This window comes from Panicum virgatum, chromosome 5N (assembly GCF_016808335.1).
Source record: "Panicum virgatum strain AP13 chromosome 5N, P.virgatum_v5, whole genome shotgun sequence".
Lineage (NCBI taxonomy): Eukaryota > Viridiplantae > Streptophyta > Magnoliopsida > Poales > Poaceae > Panicum > Panicum virgatum.
The window spans coordinates 72188172-72209208 of NC_053149.1; the positions used below are offsets into that span (position 1 = coordinate 72188172).

Consider the following 21037-nt stretch of genomic DNA (forward strand, 5'->3'; position numbering starts at 1 on the left):
GCATGCAAAAGAATAATCGAGCTCGACGGCCGCGATGGTGCCAGGACTGTGTTGACACTAATTTGCATCAAACACACTTGAATATGATAGAACGCACGAACGATCGTCAAAATGATTAATATCGACGATGCTCTGGGCCGAACTCAGCTCAAACTCAATCAAGGACAGGTTGTTGTCCTCCTTGACTGCAAACTCAGCTGGGCTTTCTGCAGCTTTCACAATTCCCCACTTGTCAACGGCGAGCTGCATCGAACCCTTGAACATGTCAATCTTTGCATTCCTCAGTTCAACAGTTGTTCCAGGCTTCATTACATCCACTGCCAAAAAAAGGCAAAGAAATATTTATTGCTCTTATAGGTTTATAGTTGGATGAAGGTAAATCAGGTCCAATCCTCTGGATTAGGAGCAGATTGTTGGCATGGGCAGGATATGGGCAAGTAGCCATGAATATGATGTTGCAAAACGATTACAGCCCTCATGACAAAAGCATGCTTGCCACAAGCATCAAATTTTAGTTTATTTTATTTTAGGGAAAAGGGTGACCTGTAATTTGCCAAGCCAAACAATTTTCAGCCATCATTTTTACATTTACCTTTCAATATGCAACACAATGCACGGGGGCGTACTCGAACATCGGAAAACTAAGCTTAGGTGAAGAATCAAATAATGAGGGTGTTGGGAAAATGACCCAATCAGTTATTTGGATTTGGCAACCATGAAGATATGTCAACATGAGGATCCCCAAAGGTTTTTAAACTCAATAATAGTCACCAAGGAGATTCCAAATTGTGATATTGATGATTGGCGGAGTACCAACTAACAAACAAAAAGAAGTTGTATGGGTTGAATGGTTAGCAATGAATAACATGACATCTATGTATCATTTTCAAACAGAGACGTGCAGCATTCCAATAACAAAATACATAATGTGTATATTCAGGCCAAAGATCCAGCAAATTTGAGCAGATTAGAAGCAAGCAGGTCAGACAATTGCAAGATGTCGGATATGGTTGCTTCTATCAGCAAATGGAGACAGTAGATAACATGAACGAGATAAGACGGATAGTAAGGCAGGAGGAGTACCTTGGTCGTTTCTTGCAGTGAAGACGATGATGCCGGTTTCATCGCCGACCAAGCACTCAGCAATCTGCATCTGCCTGCCCTGCGGCCCTCCATCGCGGCCCCTCTGGACGACCATCTTGGAGTCAACGACCTTGACAATGAGCATAGCCCTAAGGGATTACATGCACACGAATTAAGAATCTGATAGCCATAAGGTTGCTGGTTACTCAGGTGCTAATTTTGCAAAGAGTGTTGATATTAGAATTCCACATGAGTCTTCACTCTTGCTCGAGTCTGGGGGAGCTATATTGTAGAAGGCTCCAACCAAGCTCACTAAGAAAGCATTACAATTATTAGTTGTGGCATGTTTTCATCCATATAAAAAATTAAGATTGAGAATTAAGTCTTCAGCATGAAACCAATTTGAGTTACTTAGATTAAGAAATCGATCCCAGATTCACCATAGTGCAGTTTAGTTTTGAGTAACATGTCTAGTGGTACTTCCATACACTTGACATTGTGAAAGAAAGATTCAGAATCATACATAGTGTTTAAACTCATGCTCTAATGGTATAAGACGATGCTCAACATATAAGTGTTAAAGGTTGATCATCACTCAGGTTAAGTTTTTCCTAATTGATGGCTTGTCTCAAATTATGCCGGCTTTATGAATTGAGACAACCTATAATTGTAGGACAATTGAGATCTCAAATCTTTGATTCCGAACACAATAAATGTGCATGATGAAGTTGAAAACAATTTGCACATTAGGACCATAAGTGAGTAGGTCATCTCCCATTATATAAGAGAAATTGGACTAGGATGACGTATCGTAGGTAATGAAGTAGCAATGGTGCTTATTAACCGTTGTGACATGTTACCTCGTATGTTTTTCTACCATGAGTAAAACTGATAATGATAAGCCTTACGATCAAGGGAGAAAATGTTGGAATTGATCTTGGCTTAATCAAAGAGGACCTAGTCCTGAGAGCACTAATTGCCCATAAGAATTGGGCCACATTGGACCAAGCCTAGCCCATGATCAGTGGGCCCATCCAACAGCTAAGTGGGCCAGGTCCCAGGCCACCACGAGCTATAAGTAAGGGCAGCCTCCCCTTCTCTGGGTAATGAGAAAAAGAACCCCTACCACGAGCTATAAGTAAGGGCAGTGTCGTGGTGTGCAAACCCACAGCCGGGTGGCGTAGTGCACCCGCCTAAACCCAGAGGGTGAGTACTCGGGGGTTAGCTAGGATTAGCCTAATTTCGGTGGAAGAACGCGATGAACACAGCAGGTTTAGAGTGGTTCGGGCCGCCGGAGTGTAATACCCTACGTCCACTGTGTGTTGTATTGCTTGCACTCTCAAGAGGTTGAGAGCAGGGTGGTTCGGAGTGAAACCGAGCTTGTGTTGTGAGAGTCTTGGTGTGTCTGAAGTGTGCAGCGAGCGCCTCCCTTTTATATCTCAAGGAAGGCGCGTACATCTCCGTTGAGTCCCCGATAGGTGGGCCCAACGATGTAGTATAAAATGACATACTGTACAGACATTATGGCATAGCAGGCGACGGAGATCTCGTTCCTGGATTTCCTTGCTCTGCCCGTGGGAATCTTCCGTCCAGCATAGCCATGCCCTGTCTTGTCAAAACGGCGCCAGGGTGTAGCTTGCGGCGTTGCCTGCAGCGTAGCTGAACGGGCCATGCAGTTTGCGGCGTAGGCGGTATGATGAAAAGGTGTCATGCCGTCGTATCCATTTAATGCGGCAGACGGGCTCTGCGCGGATGCGGCGCATGCGGCTGCACTGTGTAACTCGGTAATATGCGGTCTACAGTGAGGCCTGACAAAGGCTGCCCCGCGTGCCGCCGCGGCAGAGCACGCCTCAACCACCCGAATTGAATGCGGTGGGTGGGCGAGTCTTCCAGCGGAAGACTCGCGCCCGCGCCTGCACCTGCGGGACACGTGGCGCCCCCGGACCCCGCCCCGGTGGTATGTTGGTTCTACGCGCGTGGGAGGTTCGGACGGACACGGGGAGGTCTCGGACCCCTATGGGGGGTCCGAGCCCTCGGCTGTTGGCGCGGAGCTTCCCCTCCTCAGGGACACGTGGCGTCACCAGACCCATCCCAGAGCGGGGAGCGGGTCTGGGGCCGTTGGCCCGGTGAGGTAAGAGCCTGACCCGTGGGGCCCGGCTGCTCCGCCCCTTATGGTGTAGTTACGGATGACTACGCGAGTCCTGCCTTGCTGCAGTAGGAGTGGGTATCCCTGCTACAGGGTACCGACAGTGGCCCCCGGGCCCATCTCTAGAGAGGCGACGAACCCGCAGGTGGGGCCACTACTGTTATTTGGCTCTGCATAACTTGAAGCCTCTAGTGTTAGACTATGCACACTGCAGGAGTCTTGTCCGGCTTTGACCATCCATCGGGTTTTTCACTGCCTCGTCACATCGCAACGGCTTACTGACTCGTGGCCCCCACATACAGTGGTACACCTAGTCACACGAGCGACGCTCGGTATTGTTGCGGACGGGGTAAATGGAATTTTTACCACCAGCGCAGTTCCCGAAAAGCCTGGTCATGCCAGCACTTTGTGCGCGCACGTCAGCTCAGCTTCCGCCTCGCTTCGCGCTCGGGCGATGGTTCAGATCTCGCCTTTTCACACATTTGTTTGTTACCCGCCCTCCCTGACAGGCGGGCCTAGGCCCCCTTGTCATGGACTGGGCGGCTAACACCAGGCGTGAGCGTCGATTGGCTTCCAGCGACGGTTCCGGGGCGCGCCGGATGGGTCAGGCTTCATAAAGGGCCGAACCGCATACCGCGGTTACTTTTCTGCATTCGCCTTCTTCCTTCCAAACCTTTGCGCCCCTTTGCCTTCGAGCCTCCTCGCCCCTTGCTCTTCTGCGCAGATTGTTCCTCGCCTCCATAGCAAGATGGCATCCCTCGTTCGTCCCCATCATTTCCAAACCGAGGAGGAACTAAACACAGTGTGCCGCCTGCTTGGGTGGAGTCCACAGGAGACTGCCTGGAGGATTCGAGCAGGCTCAGTTCCCCTTGGCGATCTACACGCCGGGGAATTTGTGCTATTTATTTCGCACATTTCCACCGGCTTGGGGCTGCCGATCTCTTCGTTCTTCCTGCTGCTGCTGGAGGATTTCGGCCTTTAGCTCCGGCATCTCACACCCCACTCCATCCTCATGACATCAGTCTTTGTCCACCTATGTGAGATGTTCGTGGGGGTGCGGCCCTGCGTCATTCTCTTCCGCCACTTCTTCATCCTGGTGAAGTCCGGGAAGGGCAAGGATGAAGTGGGGGCGTACTACTTCCAGACGAGGAGCGATTTGCGGACGCCCTACATTCCCGGGCTTACTGGCGGGAAATGGGAGGATTGGCGCAAGGAGTGGGTGATCGCCACCACCGAAGCCATCGAGCACCTCGTCATGTCGACCGGGGGACCCGCCTCTGACCGCCAGTCCTGGAGGGCCAAGCCGTCCCTGCCGTCGGAGTTTGACCCCGTGCTGAGCAAGATTAGGGCGCTGGCGGAGAGCGGCCTCACCTCGCTGCACGTGCTCGGGGACTTCCTGAAGCGCCGGATCGCCCCTCTGAAGCAGCGGCCGCGTCCTACCTGGAGCTTCACCGGACTCCAAGACTGCAGCAGGACCCACCGCGGGGAGGGCAGCGATCTGACCTAGGAAAGCCTGGAGGTCTTGGTGCGGGCGGTGACGGGGGAGATCTTTGTCCCGGAGCACCTGATCCTCCCTCAGGGCGTCGTTCCCCTCTGCGAGGACTGGAGCCTGAGGGCTGCGGTGCTGGCCACCCTGTCGACCCACAACGATGGTGGGCTAGCAGTGCGCCAAACTGAGGGCGACCCGGACCGTGGGATCCTGATCCCTGGTGCGTCCGGGGAACAGGCCGTGCCGAGCGCCGCGGGATCTGGCCCTTCTGCCAAGGGCAAGCAGGCCGTGGCTGGTAGCTCTGCCGCGAGCGGTCCCAGCCAGGCCCGGAGCAGCTCCGGCGCATCGCCGGAGGAAGCGAGTCGGCGCAGGTTGCACCGCAACGATGGGACCCGAGTTATGGAGCCCGCCGCAAAGCGTCAGAGGACCGCTTAGGACACGAGCCAGGGTAGCTCCCAGGCCCCAGGCTCATGCGGGACCCCTGGAGTAGCCGCGCCCCACCCCCACCGCCGGGAGGTGCCTCCCCCCGGCAGCAACAGTAGCAGCAGCAGCCACGAGGTGCGCCTCCGCCGCCGCCACGGCAGCCACCACCACCGCCGGGAGGTGCCTCTCCCCGGCAGCAGCAGCAGCAGCCTCCACCACCACCGCTTCGGGGTAAGTGTTCTTCCGTTCACTCCCCTTATTCCCGGTGCTTTGCTTTTTGCTGAAGGGCTTCTTCTCTTTGTTTGCCAGGGCCTCTCGCCTAGGCAGCTCTTCCACCGCCACTGGCTCGTTAGCGGGGGTCCAGGCGACCGACGCCTCGGCGGCAACGGCGGAAGCGACGGCGGATGTGGGGAGCTCGGGTGCGGCGACCTCCGCTAACCCGATGGCGCCCAACGCGGCAGCGGCAGATGCGCCAGTGCCAGGCGCAGCAACGCCTGACGCGGTGGCCCCCGAGGCCCCGACTACGGCGGCAGTCGTGCCGACACCGGGCTTGGCGACGGCGAGCACAGCGGCAGCGGGTGCGGCAATGGCGAGCACCTCGGTACCCGAGGTCCCGACGTCTGTGCTGGATATCCCCTCCCCCAGCTCCCAACCTGCAGCAGAGGAAGAGCTGGAGGTGGTCTCTGGTAGGAGGCTCTTGCAGGGTCCCCCAGAGGAGGATGCGGTTCCCCTCCCACGGGTGCTGGTCCGGGTCCGGCGGACGATAGAAGAGGCGACCTCTACCACCGAGGCGGCATTCCGGCGGGAGTGGGCAGCTCTAGAGAGCGAGCATCAGCGCCTCGGCGACTGGCATATCCGCCTGGAGAAGCGCACGAAGGCCGAAGCCTCCCGTGCCGCCGCCGCCCGGTCCGAGCTTGAGGCCGACCTTGAGTCCTACAGGAAAGGGCTCCGGAAGGTGTTCGACCGGGAGCTCGCGGCGTCGGGATGGGAGAAAGCCCTGGCGCTGCGGGAGGAGGCTATTGCCAAGGAGGAGGCCAGCCTCGCGGCCCAGTGATCCGAGTTTGAGTCTCGCGGCCAGGGACTCGAGGTCCGGAAGCTGGAGCTCGACAAACTCTCCGAGTCCCTGCATCAATGGCGCCAGGAGCTGTAGGAGACCGCCAGCCAGCAGGCTGTTGCCGAGATAGAGCTCGAGGGGGAGAGGAGCGATTTGCGGATGCCCTCACCACCAGCATGGAGCAGGCCCTTGCGCGCCAGCGCGAGTGTCTTAAGACCCTGAAGGAGTCAACGGCGCGGAAAGAGGCCTCGCTCCAGGAGAAGGCCCGCCAGCTGGAGGCGGCTCAGGCGGCACTAGATGCCCAGGTGCAGGAGGCGGTCCAAGAGGCAGTCCGAAAGTTGCAGGAGGACCGGCGCATGGGGGCCCAGTGAATCATCGACTGGGCGAGCGAAGCAAGCTCAGCTCTGGTGCCACATGGAATGAGTCCAATCCAAGTGGCGGGGCCGCCAGCTTCAATTGCTGACGCCCTCCCAGTGCTGAACTCTGCTTCAGATAGACTCTGGCGTCTGGAGCCGATCCTTGCTGGCCACCTTGAAGCCGAGGGCCGCGAGCTGTGCCGGATTATGGCGGAGTACATTTTGACCTGCCTCCGGAGCCACGACCCTGCCATCTCGCTAGCCCCCGTCGTCGATGGTCTAGTGGTGGAGATGGAGGTCTCCGCTCGGGAAAGCGTGCGGGATGTCGTCGACTTCGTAGCTGCCTATTTCAAGCGGGAGCCTACACATTCCTGAGCTGGACCATCACAGCAGGCGAACTTTTGTTTTTTGTGTTATGTAAAAACTTTGTACTTGTTTTTTGCCCTGGTTTGCGGTATGCAGCACCCCGGCGCCCTGGCCCCCTGGTAGATAGGTTCAGTTGTTAGAACCTATCTACCATCAGAGGCAAAGAAGACGCTCCGGACCCCCGTATGAGGTTGAGCAAGTGTCCTTGGGCATAGGTGTAGTATAAATTGCAAGTCGAACGAGTGACTTATTCCCTGTATAGCAGAAAAAACTACAGAGAGGAAAATCAAACTCGCTGGGATGGTAGTAATGATACTGCAACTTAGCTATTTGACGCATGCAGAATCGATCCTTGGTGTCTAGCTCAAAGCAAACGCTCCGGGCCCCCTGGGAGACAGGCTCAGTTGTTTTGAGTCTGTCTACCACTGAGACTGGACCTCGATCCGCATGAAGCCTTAAAGCGGATGCCGGGACCCCCTGGTAGGTAGGCTCAATGGTTTGAGGCTAGCTACCACCAGTCAAGGCCTAACCTGCATACCACTCAAAGTCAAAGCTTAGTAGCAGGCCCGCGAGACTTATTCTGGACCGGCCCCCAAGCTAGTACGAGGTCCGGGGCTCCGAATACGCCGGTCCAGGCAGCTCAATGCTTGTTACAGAGTGGTGGAGTGTGTAGGCTTCGGGTACGGAACCAGGCTAAGGAGCTACACAGGGCTCCGGACCACTCCAAGAAACAAACACGACTTTACCGGACCAGGCTCCAACGTTCCGGACCCCTCCCTAGCAGTGGGTAATGCCATTCTGTCGTACTCGATCCTTTGAGATATGGAGCTGGACCTGCCGTGTAGGACTTAGGAAGCCAATCCTTGAGCTAGAACGAGGTCCGGGCCCCTAATTACCCAGCTCCAGGTACTAGAGCACTCGTTACAGGGTGGTGGAGCGTGTAGGCTTTGGGTACGGAACCGGCTAATCGGCTACACAGGACTCCGGACCACCCCAGGAAACAAGCTCCCCCTCTCCAGAGTAGGTCCCTAGGGGTCCAGACCCCTCTCCCAGCAGCAAGGGGGTCCGGACCTGTACGGCAGTCCGGCAACTCAATACAGATCTTAGCTATAGCGACAAGAGTGAAAGTCCGCGCGGGGGTTAGAAAGGCAAAAGCTCGAGAATTGAAATGCGAAATAAGATTTTGACACAAAGACAAAACTGGGGGAAAATCTTTCCTTTGCAACTTGATATACATGGCTTGCGCGATGGATGCCAGAGGCCGGGTTTATGAGGGCGGACCTCTACCGCTCTGGGCCGCGTGTTAATACTAGCCGATGGTGCGATGGATGCTAGAGGCCGGGTTTACGAGGACGGACCCCAAAGCTCTGGACCGCACGCTAATTCTATCTTATTACAAAGGAAAAATTCATTTTCCTGCTCTGTTTAAGTGTAAAACTTACGCAGATGCTCTATGTTCCATGGATTGGGTAGCGGCACCCCTTCTTCTGTGGCAAGGCGAACGCATCCGGGTCGGCATACTTCTGTAACCTTGAAGGGACCCTCCCAGCTGGGGGAGAGTTTGTGGAGCCCTACTCGGTTCAGAATCCGCCTTAGGACGAGGTCCCCAGCCCGAAGCTACCTACTGTGCACGAACCGTTGATGATAGCGCCTGAGCGCCTGGTTGTAGCGTGCATTTCGGATTGCTGCTCGCCACCTTCGTTCGTCAACGAAGTCCACATCGTTTTGCCGCAGTTGTTCCTGCATGGATTTGTCAAAAGCCTGGACCCGTGGTGAGCCCAGGTGAATTTCCGGGGGAAGGCATGCTTCAGCCCCGTAGACCAGGAAGAATGGAGTCTCCCCGGTGGCTCGGCTGGGTGTGGTCCGGTTGCCCCATAGTACGCACGGAAGCTCATCAACCCATTTTGCGCCATGCTTCTTCAAGCAGTTATAGGTGCGGGTCTTGAGTCCCCTAAGGACCTCTGCATTCGCTCTCTCGACCTGTTCATTGCTGCGGGGATGTGCCACGGACGCAAAGCATAGCTAGATGCCGATGTCCTCGCAGTACTCTTGGAATAGTCTGCTTTTGAATTGGGTCCTGTTGTCCGCGATGATGCGGCTTGGGATGACAAATCTGCACACAATGGACTTGAGGAATGTGACTGCTGATTTTTTGGTGATGTTCACCACAGGGGTAACCTCCAGCCATTTTGTGAATTTGTCAATGGCGACGTAGAGGAACCGGTACCCACCGACGGCCCGGGGGAACGGCCCCAGGATATCCACTCCCCATACGGCGAATGGCCATGAGGGCGGGATCATTTGCAGAGCTTGAGCCAGTGTGTGTATTTGCTTTGCATGGAACTGGCATGCTTTGTAGGACCTTACCAGCTCAGCTGCATCCTGGAGTGCTGTCGGCCAGTAGAAGTCATGCCGAAAGGCCTTACCAACAAGCGTGCGAGATGAGGAATGACTTCCACACTCGCCTCCATGGATCTCCGTGAGCAACTCGCGGCCCTCTCCGTGGGAAATGCACCGCATGAGGATACCATTGGCGCCACGGGTGGTAGAGATCCCCTTCTACCACCATGTAGCGTTTAGCCAATCGTACTATGCGCTCAGCGAACGCATCGTCATCAGGAAGGATATTGTCTTTCAGGTAGTCCCGGATCTCGGAGATCCATGCATCAGGACCTCACTGAGCATGTGGGAGTGGTGCTATGAGGTCTCTAGGGTCCTCAACAGCGCACACAACCCTGGGCGGGCACCACGGATGGAATGCCGCCGGGACCGCTAGCTTCGAGGTGCTAGCTTGATCCCATTCACCCAGTTCGGCAGGCTCGGCGGTAGGCCTCAGCAACCGTCTTTCAAAGACGCCCTTGGGCACGGATGCCCAGGTAGATGCCGAACTGGGACATGCTGCTGAGTTGAATTCGCGGGGAACATGTTGCAGTTCCAAGGCGTCGAAGTCCTTCTCGAGCTTCCTCACGTGGATGAGGTATGCCGCGAGCTGGGGATTGTTGCAGCTGCAATCCCCTCGGACCTGCTTGATGATTAGCTGAGAATCTCCCTTCACAAGGAGCTGCCGGATCCCCAGAGACAGGGCTTGTGTCAGGCCAAAGATCAAAGCTTCGTACTCTGCCATGTTGTTGGTGGCCTTGAACTCAAGGTGCACCATGTACTTCAGCTGATCTCCATTTGGGTCGATGAGGACCGCACCAGCTCCAGCCCATTGCTTGCGGACGGACCCGTCGAAGAAGAGTGTCCAGTAGGGCTCGTTGAAGACTGGTGTCCTGACTTCCGGCTCCGGGGGTCCGGCGTTGTGGTCCGGACCCCCAGAATTGCTTGGGGAAGGAGTCCATTCTGCTATGAAATCAGCCAGGATTTGGCTTTTGACTGCATGGCGGGGCTGGAAGTCCAGCTGGAACTCAGCCAACTCTGCTGCCTACTTGGCGATTTTGCCCGTGGCGTTGGAGTTGTGTAGGATCGCTCTCAATGGATAAGAGGTCACTACGACAACTCTGTGTGCCTGAAAATAGTGGCGCAGTTTCCTGGACGCAATAAGTATGGCATAGATAAGCTTATGCGTCTCAAGATACCTGGCCTTTGCCTCGTGGAGGACTTCGCTAACGTAGTAGACTAGCTTCTGGATGGTCCGGACCCTGGCCACCGGGTCCGGCTCGCCCTTATCCACCACGTCAGGTCCTTGGGCCCCCAGCAGTTCTGGGTTCCCACTGGATCGAGGCTCCTCCGGACCCCCTTGTCGGGGGTCCGGACCTTCAGACAGAGGAGTGGCTGCCGGATCCCCATGTCCGTGGTCCGGCTCACCATCCTTGGTCGGGGAGACCCTGGTGTCCCCCTGGCGAGCTTGCTCCATCCTCTCGGCGACCAGCACCATGTTGACCGCTTCTGCAGACGCAGCAAGATACAAAAACAACGTCTCACCTGGCTCTGGAGCCACCAATACTGGCAGTGAGGTGAGGTGCTGCTTCAGCTCCTGGAAGGCTTGTTCAGCCTCTTCAGTCCAAGAGAATGGACTGGACCTCCTCAATAGCTTGAAGAAGGGGAGGGCCCTCTCAGCCAGCCTCGAAATGAAGCGGCTAAGAGCGTCCAGAGATCCAGTAAGCTTCTGGACATCCTTGATGCGGCTGGGAGGCCTCATCGCCTCAATCGCCTTGATCTTGCCTGGGTTTGCCTCGATGCCTCGATGTGAGACCAGGAAACCCAGCAGCTTCCCTACCGAGACGCCGAAAATGCACTTCTCGGGATTCAGCTTCGTGCGCGTGGCGCGCAGTCGGTCGAAGACGAGGGACATGTCCTCAAATAGTGTTGACCCTACCTTAGTTTACAGAAAGTTTTGTTCATAGCTCGCACAAACGTGGGTAAGGCATTCCGCAGACCATATGGCATGACAATATAGCAATAAAGTCCATCCACTGTTACAAAAGCAGTATGTTTCCTATCCTCTCTAGACATCTGAATCTGGTGGAAACCAGAGTATGCATCTAGGAAAGATAAAAGGTTGCACCCGGAGGTGGAGTCCACAATCTGATCGATACGTGGAAGGGGATAGGGGTCTCTAGGACATGCCTTGTTGAGGCTGGTGTAGTCGATGCACATGCGAAGCTTCCCGTTGGCCTTTGGGACGACGACCGGGTTGGCCAACCACTCGGGGTGGTGGACCTCCTCAATAAAGCCAGCGTGTAGCAGCTTGCGGACTTCTTCACGGATGAAGTTCTGCCGCTCTACAGACTGCTTCCGAGGTTTCTGGCGTACCGGCGTGGCGTCGGGGTAGATCCTCAGATGGTGCTCAATCACTTCCCTGGGGATCCCGGGCATCTGTGACGGTTCCCAGGCGAACATGTCCACATTTGCTTGGAGGAAAGTGATGAGCGCATCTTCCTATTTCTCCTTCAGGTTTCCCGCGATGCGGGTGGTCCTAGAGGAGTCCGCTCCGATCTGCACGGTCTTCACGGGAACATTGTCCGGATTGGACGGCTGAACCTTAGGTGCCTTTGCGGGCGCCCTGGCCCACGAGGTGGATGGGTCCTCCTCAGAACGTGCAGCCTCTGCCGCCAAAGCATGCAGTTTCTCAACTGCAGCGACGACAGCGGTGCGGTCACCCCGCACGGCGAGGACACCGGCAGGGGAAGGCATCTTCAAGTCCAAATACCCGTAATGGGCAATGGCCATGAAGCGGTAGAGAGCCGGCCTGCCAATGATGGCATTGAACGGGAGGTTCACCTCCGCAACATCGAACTGGATGCTCTCTGTGCGGAAGTTCTCCTCGGTCCCGAACGTGACTGGTAGAGTGATGCTCCCCAAAGGGAACACCGGATGTGGGCCCACTCCGGAGAATGGGCGAGAGGGAGTCAGCTTGGACTCCGGGATCTGCAGCTGCTTGAACGCTGCATAGCTGATGACGTTGAGGCCAGCCCCACCGTCTATCAGCACGTGATAGAGCCTGATGTTGGCTATGACAGGGGCGGTGACTAGAGGTAGTACACCAGCCCCGGCCATGTTCTCCGGCAGTCAGATGGCCCGAAAGAGATGGTGGTGTTCCTCCACCTGTGGTGCGGCGCCGCCTTCGAGACCCCCGGCTTCACCGAAAGGATCTCTCGGCGAAGGGTCTTCACGTCCCGCCGGGAGACAAGTTCCCAGCTTCTGCCGTACATTACGTACAACTTCTTGCGGTGGTCCTCGTTATCAGAGTCGGAGTTGTCGCGGCTGTAAACGCCCTTCAGCTCCCGAGCGGGGGATTGGTACCCCAGCTCCTTCTCCCCGACAGCGGTCTCGCTGTCGGAGGCTTTCTCCTTGCTAGACCGCTGGCGAGGATGGGGTGACCCGTCCTTGGAGGCCTGCTCACGCCGCCCACTGACCCGCTTTGTGAGTTTTTGGATCTCGCGGCAGTCAGCGGCGCTTTGGCGAGCGGTGGGATGAACTGGGCATGAACCTCAATTGCCACCTTGCGGGCACGGACGCTTGCCATGCGCATTCTGGCCCCCAGCCGCTACCGCAGCAGCTGGTGCTGAGCGCCGTGCGCGGCCCTCAGCGGCCCTGCCACACTTGTCAGCCAGGGAGAAAAGCGTGGTAACGCTTTCCACCTCGTGCATCGCCAGTTTCTCGAGCATCTTCTCATCACGTACCCCCTGACGGAAAGCAGTAATGATAGATGCGTCAGAGATACGAGGAATGGTACCCCGTACCATGGTGAAGCGCGAGATGAATGCCCGGAGCGTCTCTCCGGGTTTCTGCCTCACATCATGGAGGTGAGCCTCCACACCATGATGCTGGTACGCACTGGCGAAGTTCGCAGTGAACCTCGCACAGAGCTCCTCCCAGGACTGAATCGTTCCAGGAGTGAGGTTCATGAGCCAAGTCCGGGCTGGCCCAGTCAAGGCTACATGAAAGTAGCTCGCCATGACAGCGTCGTTACCACCAGCTGCTGTGATGGCGGTAACGTACACCTGCAGGAATTCCGACGGATTAGTGGTACCGTCGTACTTCTCCGGCAGGTGCGGGCGGAACTTGGATGGCCATGCCACCGCGCGGAGGTGATCCGCCAGTGCAGCGCAACCCACCCCAGCCACCGGGGTGCCCGCCTGTATCCGGGCATTTCCCGGAGGCTTGGGTGCCGCTGCATCCAAGTTGGCGTTGAGGTTGCGTCCCTCAATGTTGAGGCGGCGTTCTCGCGCCCTTTCCACAGAGATGCGGGCGTCCTCACCCGTGCGCCTGCGGTTGAGCTCCGCTCGCAGGTCTTCTGTTCGTGCACCCCTTACCGTGGGGGAGCGCACGGACGCCGATGCACCACCCTGGCGCCGGTGGTAGGGTACCACCGCATTGCCAGGCGGAGGTCGTTGCCCAGTCCTTGCAGAACTGGGGGAGGCCTGAGCCAGATGGAGGAGACGGTCAACGTCGTCCCGCCACTGCCTCAGGGCGCCTGGCGAGGCTGCAGCAGCCAGAGGGTTGTGAAGCAACTCCCTCGCTGCCGCCAGCGCTCCGCCGCTCGCAGCTTGTGAGGGGGCCCTTGACTGGCGCCCTGACCCTTGCCGACGTGCAGCACGCGCCGCTACCGGCGGTGGCTGCTCCACGGGCACGGTTGCCCCTGGCGCAGGAATGCGAGAGGCTTGTGGCGCGGATGACGCCACAGCCTCCCTCATCTCCACGTCGTCGTCGTGGTGGGAGTGCTCAACCACCCGAACCATGGAGATGGGCAAGAGATGAGCTAAAACTAGCTAAAGCACCCCTACCTGGCGCGCCAAATGTCGTGTTGTGCAAACCCACAGCCGGGTGGCATAGTGCACCCACCTAAACTCCAGAGGGTGAGTACTCGGGGGTTAGCTAGGATTAGCCCAATCTCGGTGGAAGAACGCGATGAACACAGCAGGCTTAGAGTGGTTCGGGCCGCCGGAGCGTAATACCCTACGTCCACTGTGTGTTGTATTGCTTGCGCTCTCAAGAGGTTGAGAGTAGGGTGATTCAGAGTGAAACCGAGCTTGTGTTGTGAGAGTCTTGGCGTGTCTGAAGTGTGCAGCGAGTGCCTCCCTTTTATATCTCAAGGAAGGCGCGTACATGTCCGTTGAGTCCCCGACAGGTGGGCCTAATGATGTAGTATAAAATGACATATTGTACAGACATTATGGCATAGCAGGCGACGGAGATCTCGTTCCTGGATTTCCTTGCTCTGCCCGTAGGAATGTTCCATCCGACATAGTCATGCCCTGTCTTGTCGAAACAGCGCCAGGGTGTAGCTTGCGGCGTTGCCTGCAGCATAACTGAACGGGCCGTGTAGCTTGCGGCGTAGGCGTTATAATGAAAAGGTGTCGTGCCGTCATATCCATTTAATGCGGCAGACGTGCTCTGCGCGGATACGGCGCATGCGGCTGCACTGTGTACCTCGGTAATATACGGTCTACAGTGAGGCCTGACAAAGGCTGCCCCGCGTGCCGCGGCGGCAGAGCACGCCTCAACCACTCGCCTTGAATGCGGTGGGTGGGCGAGTCTTCCAGCGGAAGACTCTCGCCCGCGCCTGCGCCTGCGGGACACGTGGCGCCCCCAGGCCCCGCCCCGGCGGTATGTTGGTTCTACGCGCGTGGGAGGTCCGGACGGACGCGGGGAGGTCTCGGACCCCTATGGGGGGTCCGAGCCCTCGGCTATTGGCGCGGAGCTTCCCCTCCTCAGGGACACGTGGCATCACCGGACCCGTCCCAGAGCAGGGAGCGGGTCCGGGGCCGTTGGCCCAGTGAGGTAAGAGCCTGACCCGTGGAGCCCGGCTACTCCGCCCCTTATGGCGTAGTTATGGATGACTACGCGAGTCCTGCCTTGCTGCAGTAGGAGTGGGTATCCCTGCTACAGGGTACCGACAGGCAGCCACCTCTTCTTTGTGTAATGAGAAAAAGAACCCTTGCCCTAATCCTTTCTAATAAGGTTAGCTCGTGAGTGGCACTGAAGACCACCGCCGGCCACCATCTGTTCAATGATGGTGTTTTCTTCACGCTGTGTACCTCTACAAAAAATTTTAAATTTTTTAATTCTTTTTAATCTAAAATTTTAATAATAACCTACGTGGATCTAAATTTCCAAGAACTAGCCCTTTTGGTCACGCTAAAACTCGTGGCGCGACTCACTGATGGGTCGCGCCACATGCTTTGGCGCAACCAACCTGCCACGCTGGCAACTCAGCTGACCTGGTAAGGCTGATTCGCGCCACATGCTTTGGCGTGACTCCTCAGCGAGTCGTGCCATGCGGCGTGGCATGATTCTTAAAGGAGTCGTGCCATCCGGTGTGGCGCGACTCTTCAGGGAGTCGCGCCGTGTGGCGTGGCGCGACTCTTCTTCCTCCTCCGTTTCTTCGCCCGGCCCTCCCACCCATCTTCTCCATGGCACCGCCCCTCCCCCCTTCTAAATCTACTCTATCCTCCACCTCCATGGCACGATCATTGGCATTATAAACTTTTCAACATAAAGAAGAATTATGTGCCTTGTTTGGTTTGGGGTCAAAAAATTTCGCAAAAACTTTTTGCACCTTTGACCACCAATTTAGAGTATTAAATAAAGTCTAATTACAAAACCACCTTCAGGACTCCTGGTAAATTCGCGAGACCAATCTAATAAGGCCTTTGACCGCACGATTGGAGTATGGTTACTGTAGCATCACTGTAGCAAATCATGAATTAATTACCGTCATTAGATTCATCGCGAATAGTTACACCCTGTCAGACCCGGGACAGTGAGACTGCCCACGGGCACGGAATATTCTAGAGTAGGGAGTATCACATGAATATGCCCTACCTTTTTTGTATCTACCTGAATAGGAGTAGAACTAGTCGACGTACTCGGAAACCAGCCAAACCCCTCGAACTAGGATCCTAACAGAACTCGACTAGGACTTTCCATGTAACCCTGTTCCCCCGGATTATATAAGGGCGATCAGGGACTCCCTCAAAAGGGACGAGACACATCGAACAACACCTAAGGAAATACAAACCACCACACACGACGTAGGGTATTACGCTCCGCCGGCCTGAATCTGTCTAAATTCTTGTGTTCCTTGCACCATCGTGTTCTGATCTCGGCAAGTCCCTACTCATAATCACTCTCCTCGGGATACCCCTCGGAGAACCCGACGGTAAAACACCGACAGCTGGGCACCAAGGCAGTGTTCGTTGCTGCCAAATCATCAAAGAACTACTGACATATAACAAGCAAGCTCATGATAACCTGATGCGATGTGTTGAGGTCTTGGTCAGGCTTACATTGAAATCGCATGTGTAGCGGCGTGTAGACCGTAGGCCGTGACCTCTTTTTCTTTCCCTTTGTGCAAATTTCATGTTCATTATCAAATCATAAGTTTCTCTGGTAACCAATAGAATCGCCATAACAAAATTTTATGACCAAAACACACTTGACATGTTAAAGATAATCATGATGCCCAAATTCATTTGGCTAATCACATTGAAGAAAAACTGCTAGTGGCTCTCAGCCTACATGCTGGAAGGGGAAACTAAGAAAAATGATAACTGGCTCTAGTTTTCTATCTATAGCGGATATTTTTGCAAGCATATTAAACCATCACTTAACATAATTTATGGTGAAAAATCTAATTCGGCCTGCTCATGAACACCACTTTTTAGAAGAGAAACTTTCTAAGAAAAAAATCATTCAATTATGTCGAAGTACCACCTGAATTTCTGCATTTCTTAAGAACAATTACCTTCATTGTACAGATGGCAAAATATCTTGAAAAATATTGAATGCGTAATATGCTTTTCGCTTATTGGAGATGTCGTAATGTTACATTACCGACTGAGTTAGTAGGCCATCGTGGTCATTTGAACCTTCGCCTCCATTGGTAACTGAGATATGGAGAAAGTGTTTGTTGTTAGATGGATTTAAAGATAATTAAAATTTTAAGTCCACATATTTTGCCCACTTGTACTGTCTTCTGTAGAGCAGTTTGCTAACCTCTTTACCACTAAATCTATACATGTAATCTGTGCAGATCAAACCATGGACAAAAATTGAATGTAGAAAGCAGTTCTCGATGTCAAGGAAATCTACCCTGTGTATGATACATGAACTAAAATGCACACTAAGCAATTCAAGTTTGGATTTGTTGAGTTTCGATTAAACAATGCTTTTGGAGACATAGCTAGTTTTCATATTGATTAAGTAGGTACAACTATAAGAAGTTTGTACAACGGATGCTCATCTCATTTGAAATGGGAGAGTCTTTTAATTCTTCTGACCAAGAAGGTGAGATTGCAAGTTGAGAAAAAATTCACTCGTAAGGCAATTTATTCATGTGTGATAATGATAGCTTTGACATGTTACACGGGTAGAAGATGCATGCACCAAAATATCCAATTCTAACTAGTATGGCCCGTGATGTATTGCCTGTAACAACATCTACTGTTGCAGCCGAGTCTGCATTCAGTACGGGTGGGCGAATCGTCACTGACCATTAGTTGAGTCGCGCCACGCCGCACGACGCGACTCCCTGAAGTCACGCCACGCCAGACGGCACGACTCCTTCAAGAGTCGCGCCACGCCGCATGGCACGACTCGCTGAAGAGTCACGCCAAAACATGTGGCGCGACTCAGCCTTGCCAAGTCAGCTGAGCTGCTAGCGTGGCAGGTTGGTTGCGCCAAAGCATGTGGCGCGACCCTTCAGTGAGTCGCGCCACGAGTTTTGGCGTGACCAAAAGGGCTAGTTTTTGAAAATTTAGATCCAGACAGATTATTATTAAAATTTTAGATTAAAAAGGGTTAAAATTAAAAAAAATTCACCTCTACACCACGCCTGCATCACGTAGGCACGCGGTCGTCTGCGTCCCTATGGGGATCTATAGATCCAAATGTAAGTTTTAAGTTCAGTTAAGTTCTAATTATTTGCGGTTAATAGGTGTTCATGTAATTAGGCTAACTGATCCTAAGTTTAAATGGTGTTCTAAATCTAACAGAAGTATTTTTTCAACGCGTGCCAACTGTATCAGCAAGCTCTATCAGCCGCTGCTGCAGTAATGTGGCAATACTAGAGTACATTTACCACACCACACAGCAAAAGATGGAACTTGGAACTTGGAACCATGCAGTCAACTCATGATACCGCAATAGGCAGCTCACAACGCATTATGACAGGTCCAACGAGGATGGGCTACACCACACTACAATCTAGTATGTGGGAGATGCCATGGACGACTCTCGCTGATTTTGATAACTAAACATCACTAACCATAACCAACCTCCAATGTATACGAGAACATCAACCATGTCTTGTTTATTTTTTGGTGGTGCCCAATAGGTTCAACAACATAACATAACGCAACATCCTCCTACAAAAGGTGGTTTTCACTCCACCACGGTCACCAGCTCAAACTCAATCAAGGACAGGTTGTTGTCCTCCTTGACTGCAAACTCAGCTGGGCTTTCTGCAGCTTTCACAATTCCCCACTTGTCAACGGCGAGCCGCATCGAACCCTTGAACATGTCAATCTTTGCATTCCTCAGTTCAACAGTTGTTCCAGGCTTCATTACATCCACTGCCAAAAAAAGGCAAAGAAATATTTATTGCTCTTATAGGTTTATAGTTGGATGAAGGTAAATCAGGTCCAATCCTCTGGATTAGGAGCAGATTGTTGGCATGGGCAGGATATGGGCAAGTAGCCATGAATATGATGTTGCAAAACGATTACAGCCCTCATGACAAAAGCATGCTTGCCACAAGCATCAAATTTTAGTTTATTTTATTTTAGGGAAAAGGGTGACCTGTAATTTGCCAAGCCAAACAATTTTCAGCCATCATTTCTACATTTACCTTTCAATATGCAACACAATGCACAGGGGCGTACTCGAACATCGGAAAACTAAGCTTAGGTGAAGAATCAAATAATGAGGGTGTTGGGAAAATGACCCAATCAGTTATTTGGATTTGACAACCATGAAGATATGTCAACATGAGGATCCCCAAAGGTTTATAAACTCAATAATAGTCACCAAGGAGATTCCAAATTGTGATATTGATGATTGGCGGAGTACCAACGAACAAACAAAAAGTTGTATGCGTTGAATGGTTAGCAATGAATAACATGACATCTATCTATCATTTTCAAACAGAGACGTGCAGCATTCCAATAACAAAATACATAATGTGTATATTAAGGCCAAAGATCCAGCAAATTTGAGCAGATTAGAAGCAAGCAGGTCAGACAATTGCAAGATGTCGGATATGGTTCCTTCTATCAGCAAATGGAGACAGTAGATAACATGCAACGAGATAAGACGGATAGTAAGCGTGGTTTTAAATCGCCGGCTAAGGCATTTAGCGGCAAGGTCACCGTTACGGTGTTTAGCGGGCTATAGCCGGCATTTAGCGGGCTATAGCTGGCTTTAGCGGGCTAAATGCCATAGCGGTTGTCCTTCCTAGAGGCTATAGCCGTCTTTAGCGGAAGCTAGCCGTCTTTAGCGGAAGCTATAGCTGGCTATTTAGAACTCTAATAGTAAGGCAGGAGGAGTACCTTGGTCGTTTCTTGCAGTGAAGACGATGATGCCGGTTTCATCGCCGACCAAGCACTCAGCAATCCGCATCTGCCTGCCCTGCGGCCCTCCATCGCGGCCCCTCTGGACGACCATCTTGGAGTCAACGACCTTGACAATGAGGTTGTGGCCATGGGTCCCCGGGCGCAGCTGGTCAACCTTGGTGAAGGTTGGCTGCCTACGAGCGCTAGAGTCTGCCGCCATTGTCTCGGTTGCTTATCCTGGTGTGGTGATTGAACCCTGAAACATGAATGAGCAAACCAACCAACAGTGTCTTTAGGTGTCAAGATGCATATGGATGATTGATTTCATCCACATCAATCTCCCTGCCTGCGTTGCCTGTCTAGTATAGGAATCTCATCAGAGAAGAGGCAGAGGGAACCACCAATCCAACCAAGTAGGAGTAATCAAACTAGGGCTATCTGAAGAGGGATCGATCTGAGGGAGGTACCGTACCTGGATCTGGATCTGGGCGGAGACGGACAGGGGACGGGGGGAGGGGAAGGAAGGGGGAGAGCAGAGTTGAAGGAACGGACTCCTGACTCCACACGGTGGAGGTGTTGTGTACTGCCTGCCTTCTCTCTACCCTTCCTTCGACGGTGTGTGTTTTGTCTGCGGCCCAGTTCGGCCCAACAAGTTTATGACTTCTAAAAGAGCCTTATCAATGATTTTCAATCTTCAACTACAAAACCGGATAACATAGATCATCCACTTGTCCAAACCGAACAAATTTGGTTGGTTTCCAAGGTGGTTTGTATATTTAATAAAAAATATTTTAATTAGATTAAAAAATCAAAACTAATTCATTTTAGATCCAAAAAATATGAAATCAGTACCAAAATTTTTTCTGAAAACGTAACCTATCTATAATAGTCGTATTTGAATCTTAGTTATTTACAAACAATAGACAAACGGATGGTCGTTTGTCTTTTCCGTCGAGGGGTGGCCTCGAGCGAGGCGGAGTCGATCCGCTTGCTCGAGGGTAGGCTCGCTACCCTCGAGCGAGGCGGAGATGCGGGGCGTTGCCGAGGATTTCGGCGGGGAGCCCTCGAGCGAGGCGGAATCCGCACCGCGGGTTCGAGGTGGTTCGAATGGGCCGCACTGTG

At 53.5% G+C, this 21037-nt stretch overlaps 1 protein-coding gene across 6 annotated transcripts; it reads right to left on the minus strand.

Annotated features, from left to right (window-relative positions):
* Positions 1-42: 42 nt before the first annotated feature.
* Positions 43-20543, minus strand: LOC120674341 (uncharacterized protein At4g28440-like). 6 transcript variants are annotated; one of them, XM_039955511.1, is made up of 4 exons: positions 20388-20543; positions 20043-20171; positions 1084-1213; positions 43-317 (listed from the first exon to the last, which is right to left on the minus strand). In XM_039955511.1, exons 2-4 carry the CDS (start codon positions 20133-20135, stop codon positions 58-60), a joined length of 483 nt encoding a protein of 160 aa, XP_039811445.1. In that variant the 5' UTR covers positions 20136-20171; positions 20388-20543; the 3' UTR covers positions 43-57. The 6 variants fall into 6 exon arrangements, with proteins under 6 accessions (XP_039811445.1, XP_039811446.1, XP_039811447.1 ...); XM_039955512.1 differs by having other exon boundaries at positions 20043-20177; XM_039955513.1 differs by having other exon boundaries at positions 20043-20270.
* Between the last annotated feature and the right edge of the window lie 494 nt (positions 20544-21037).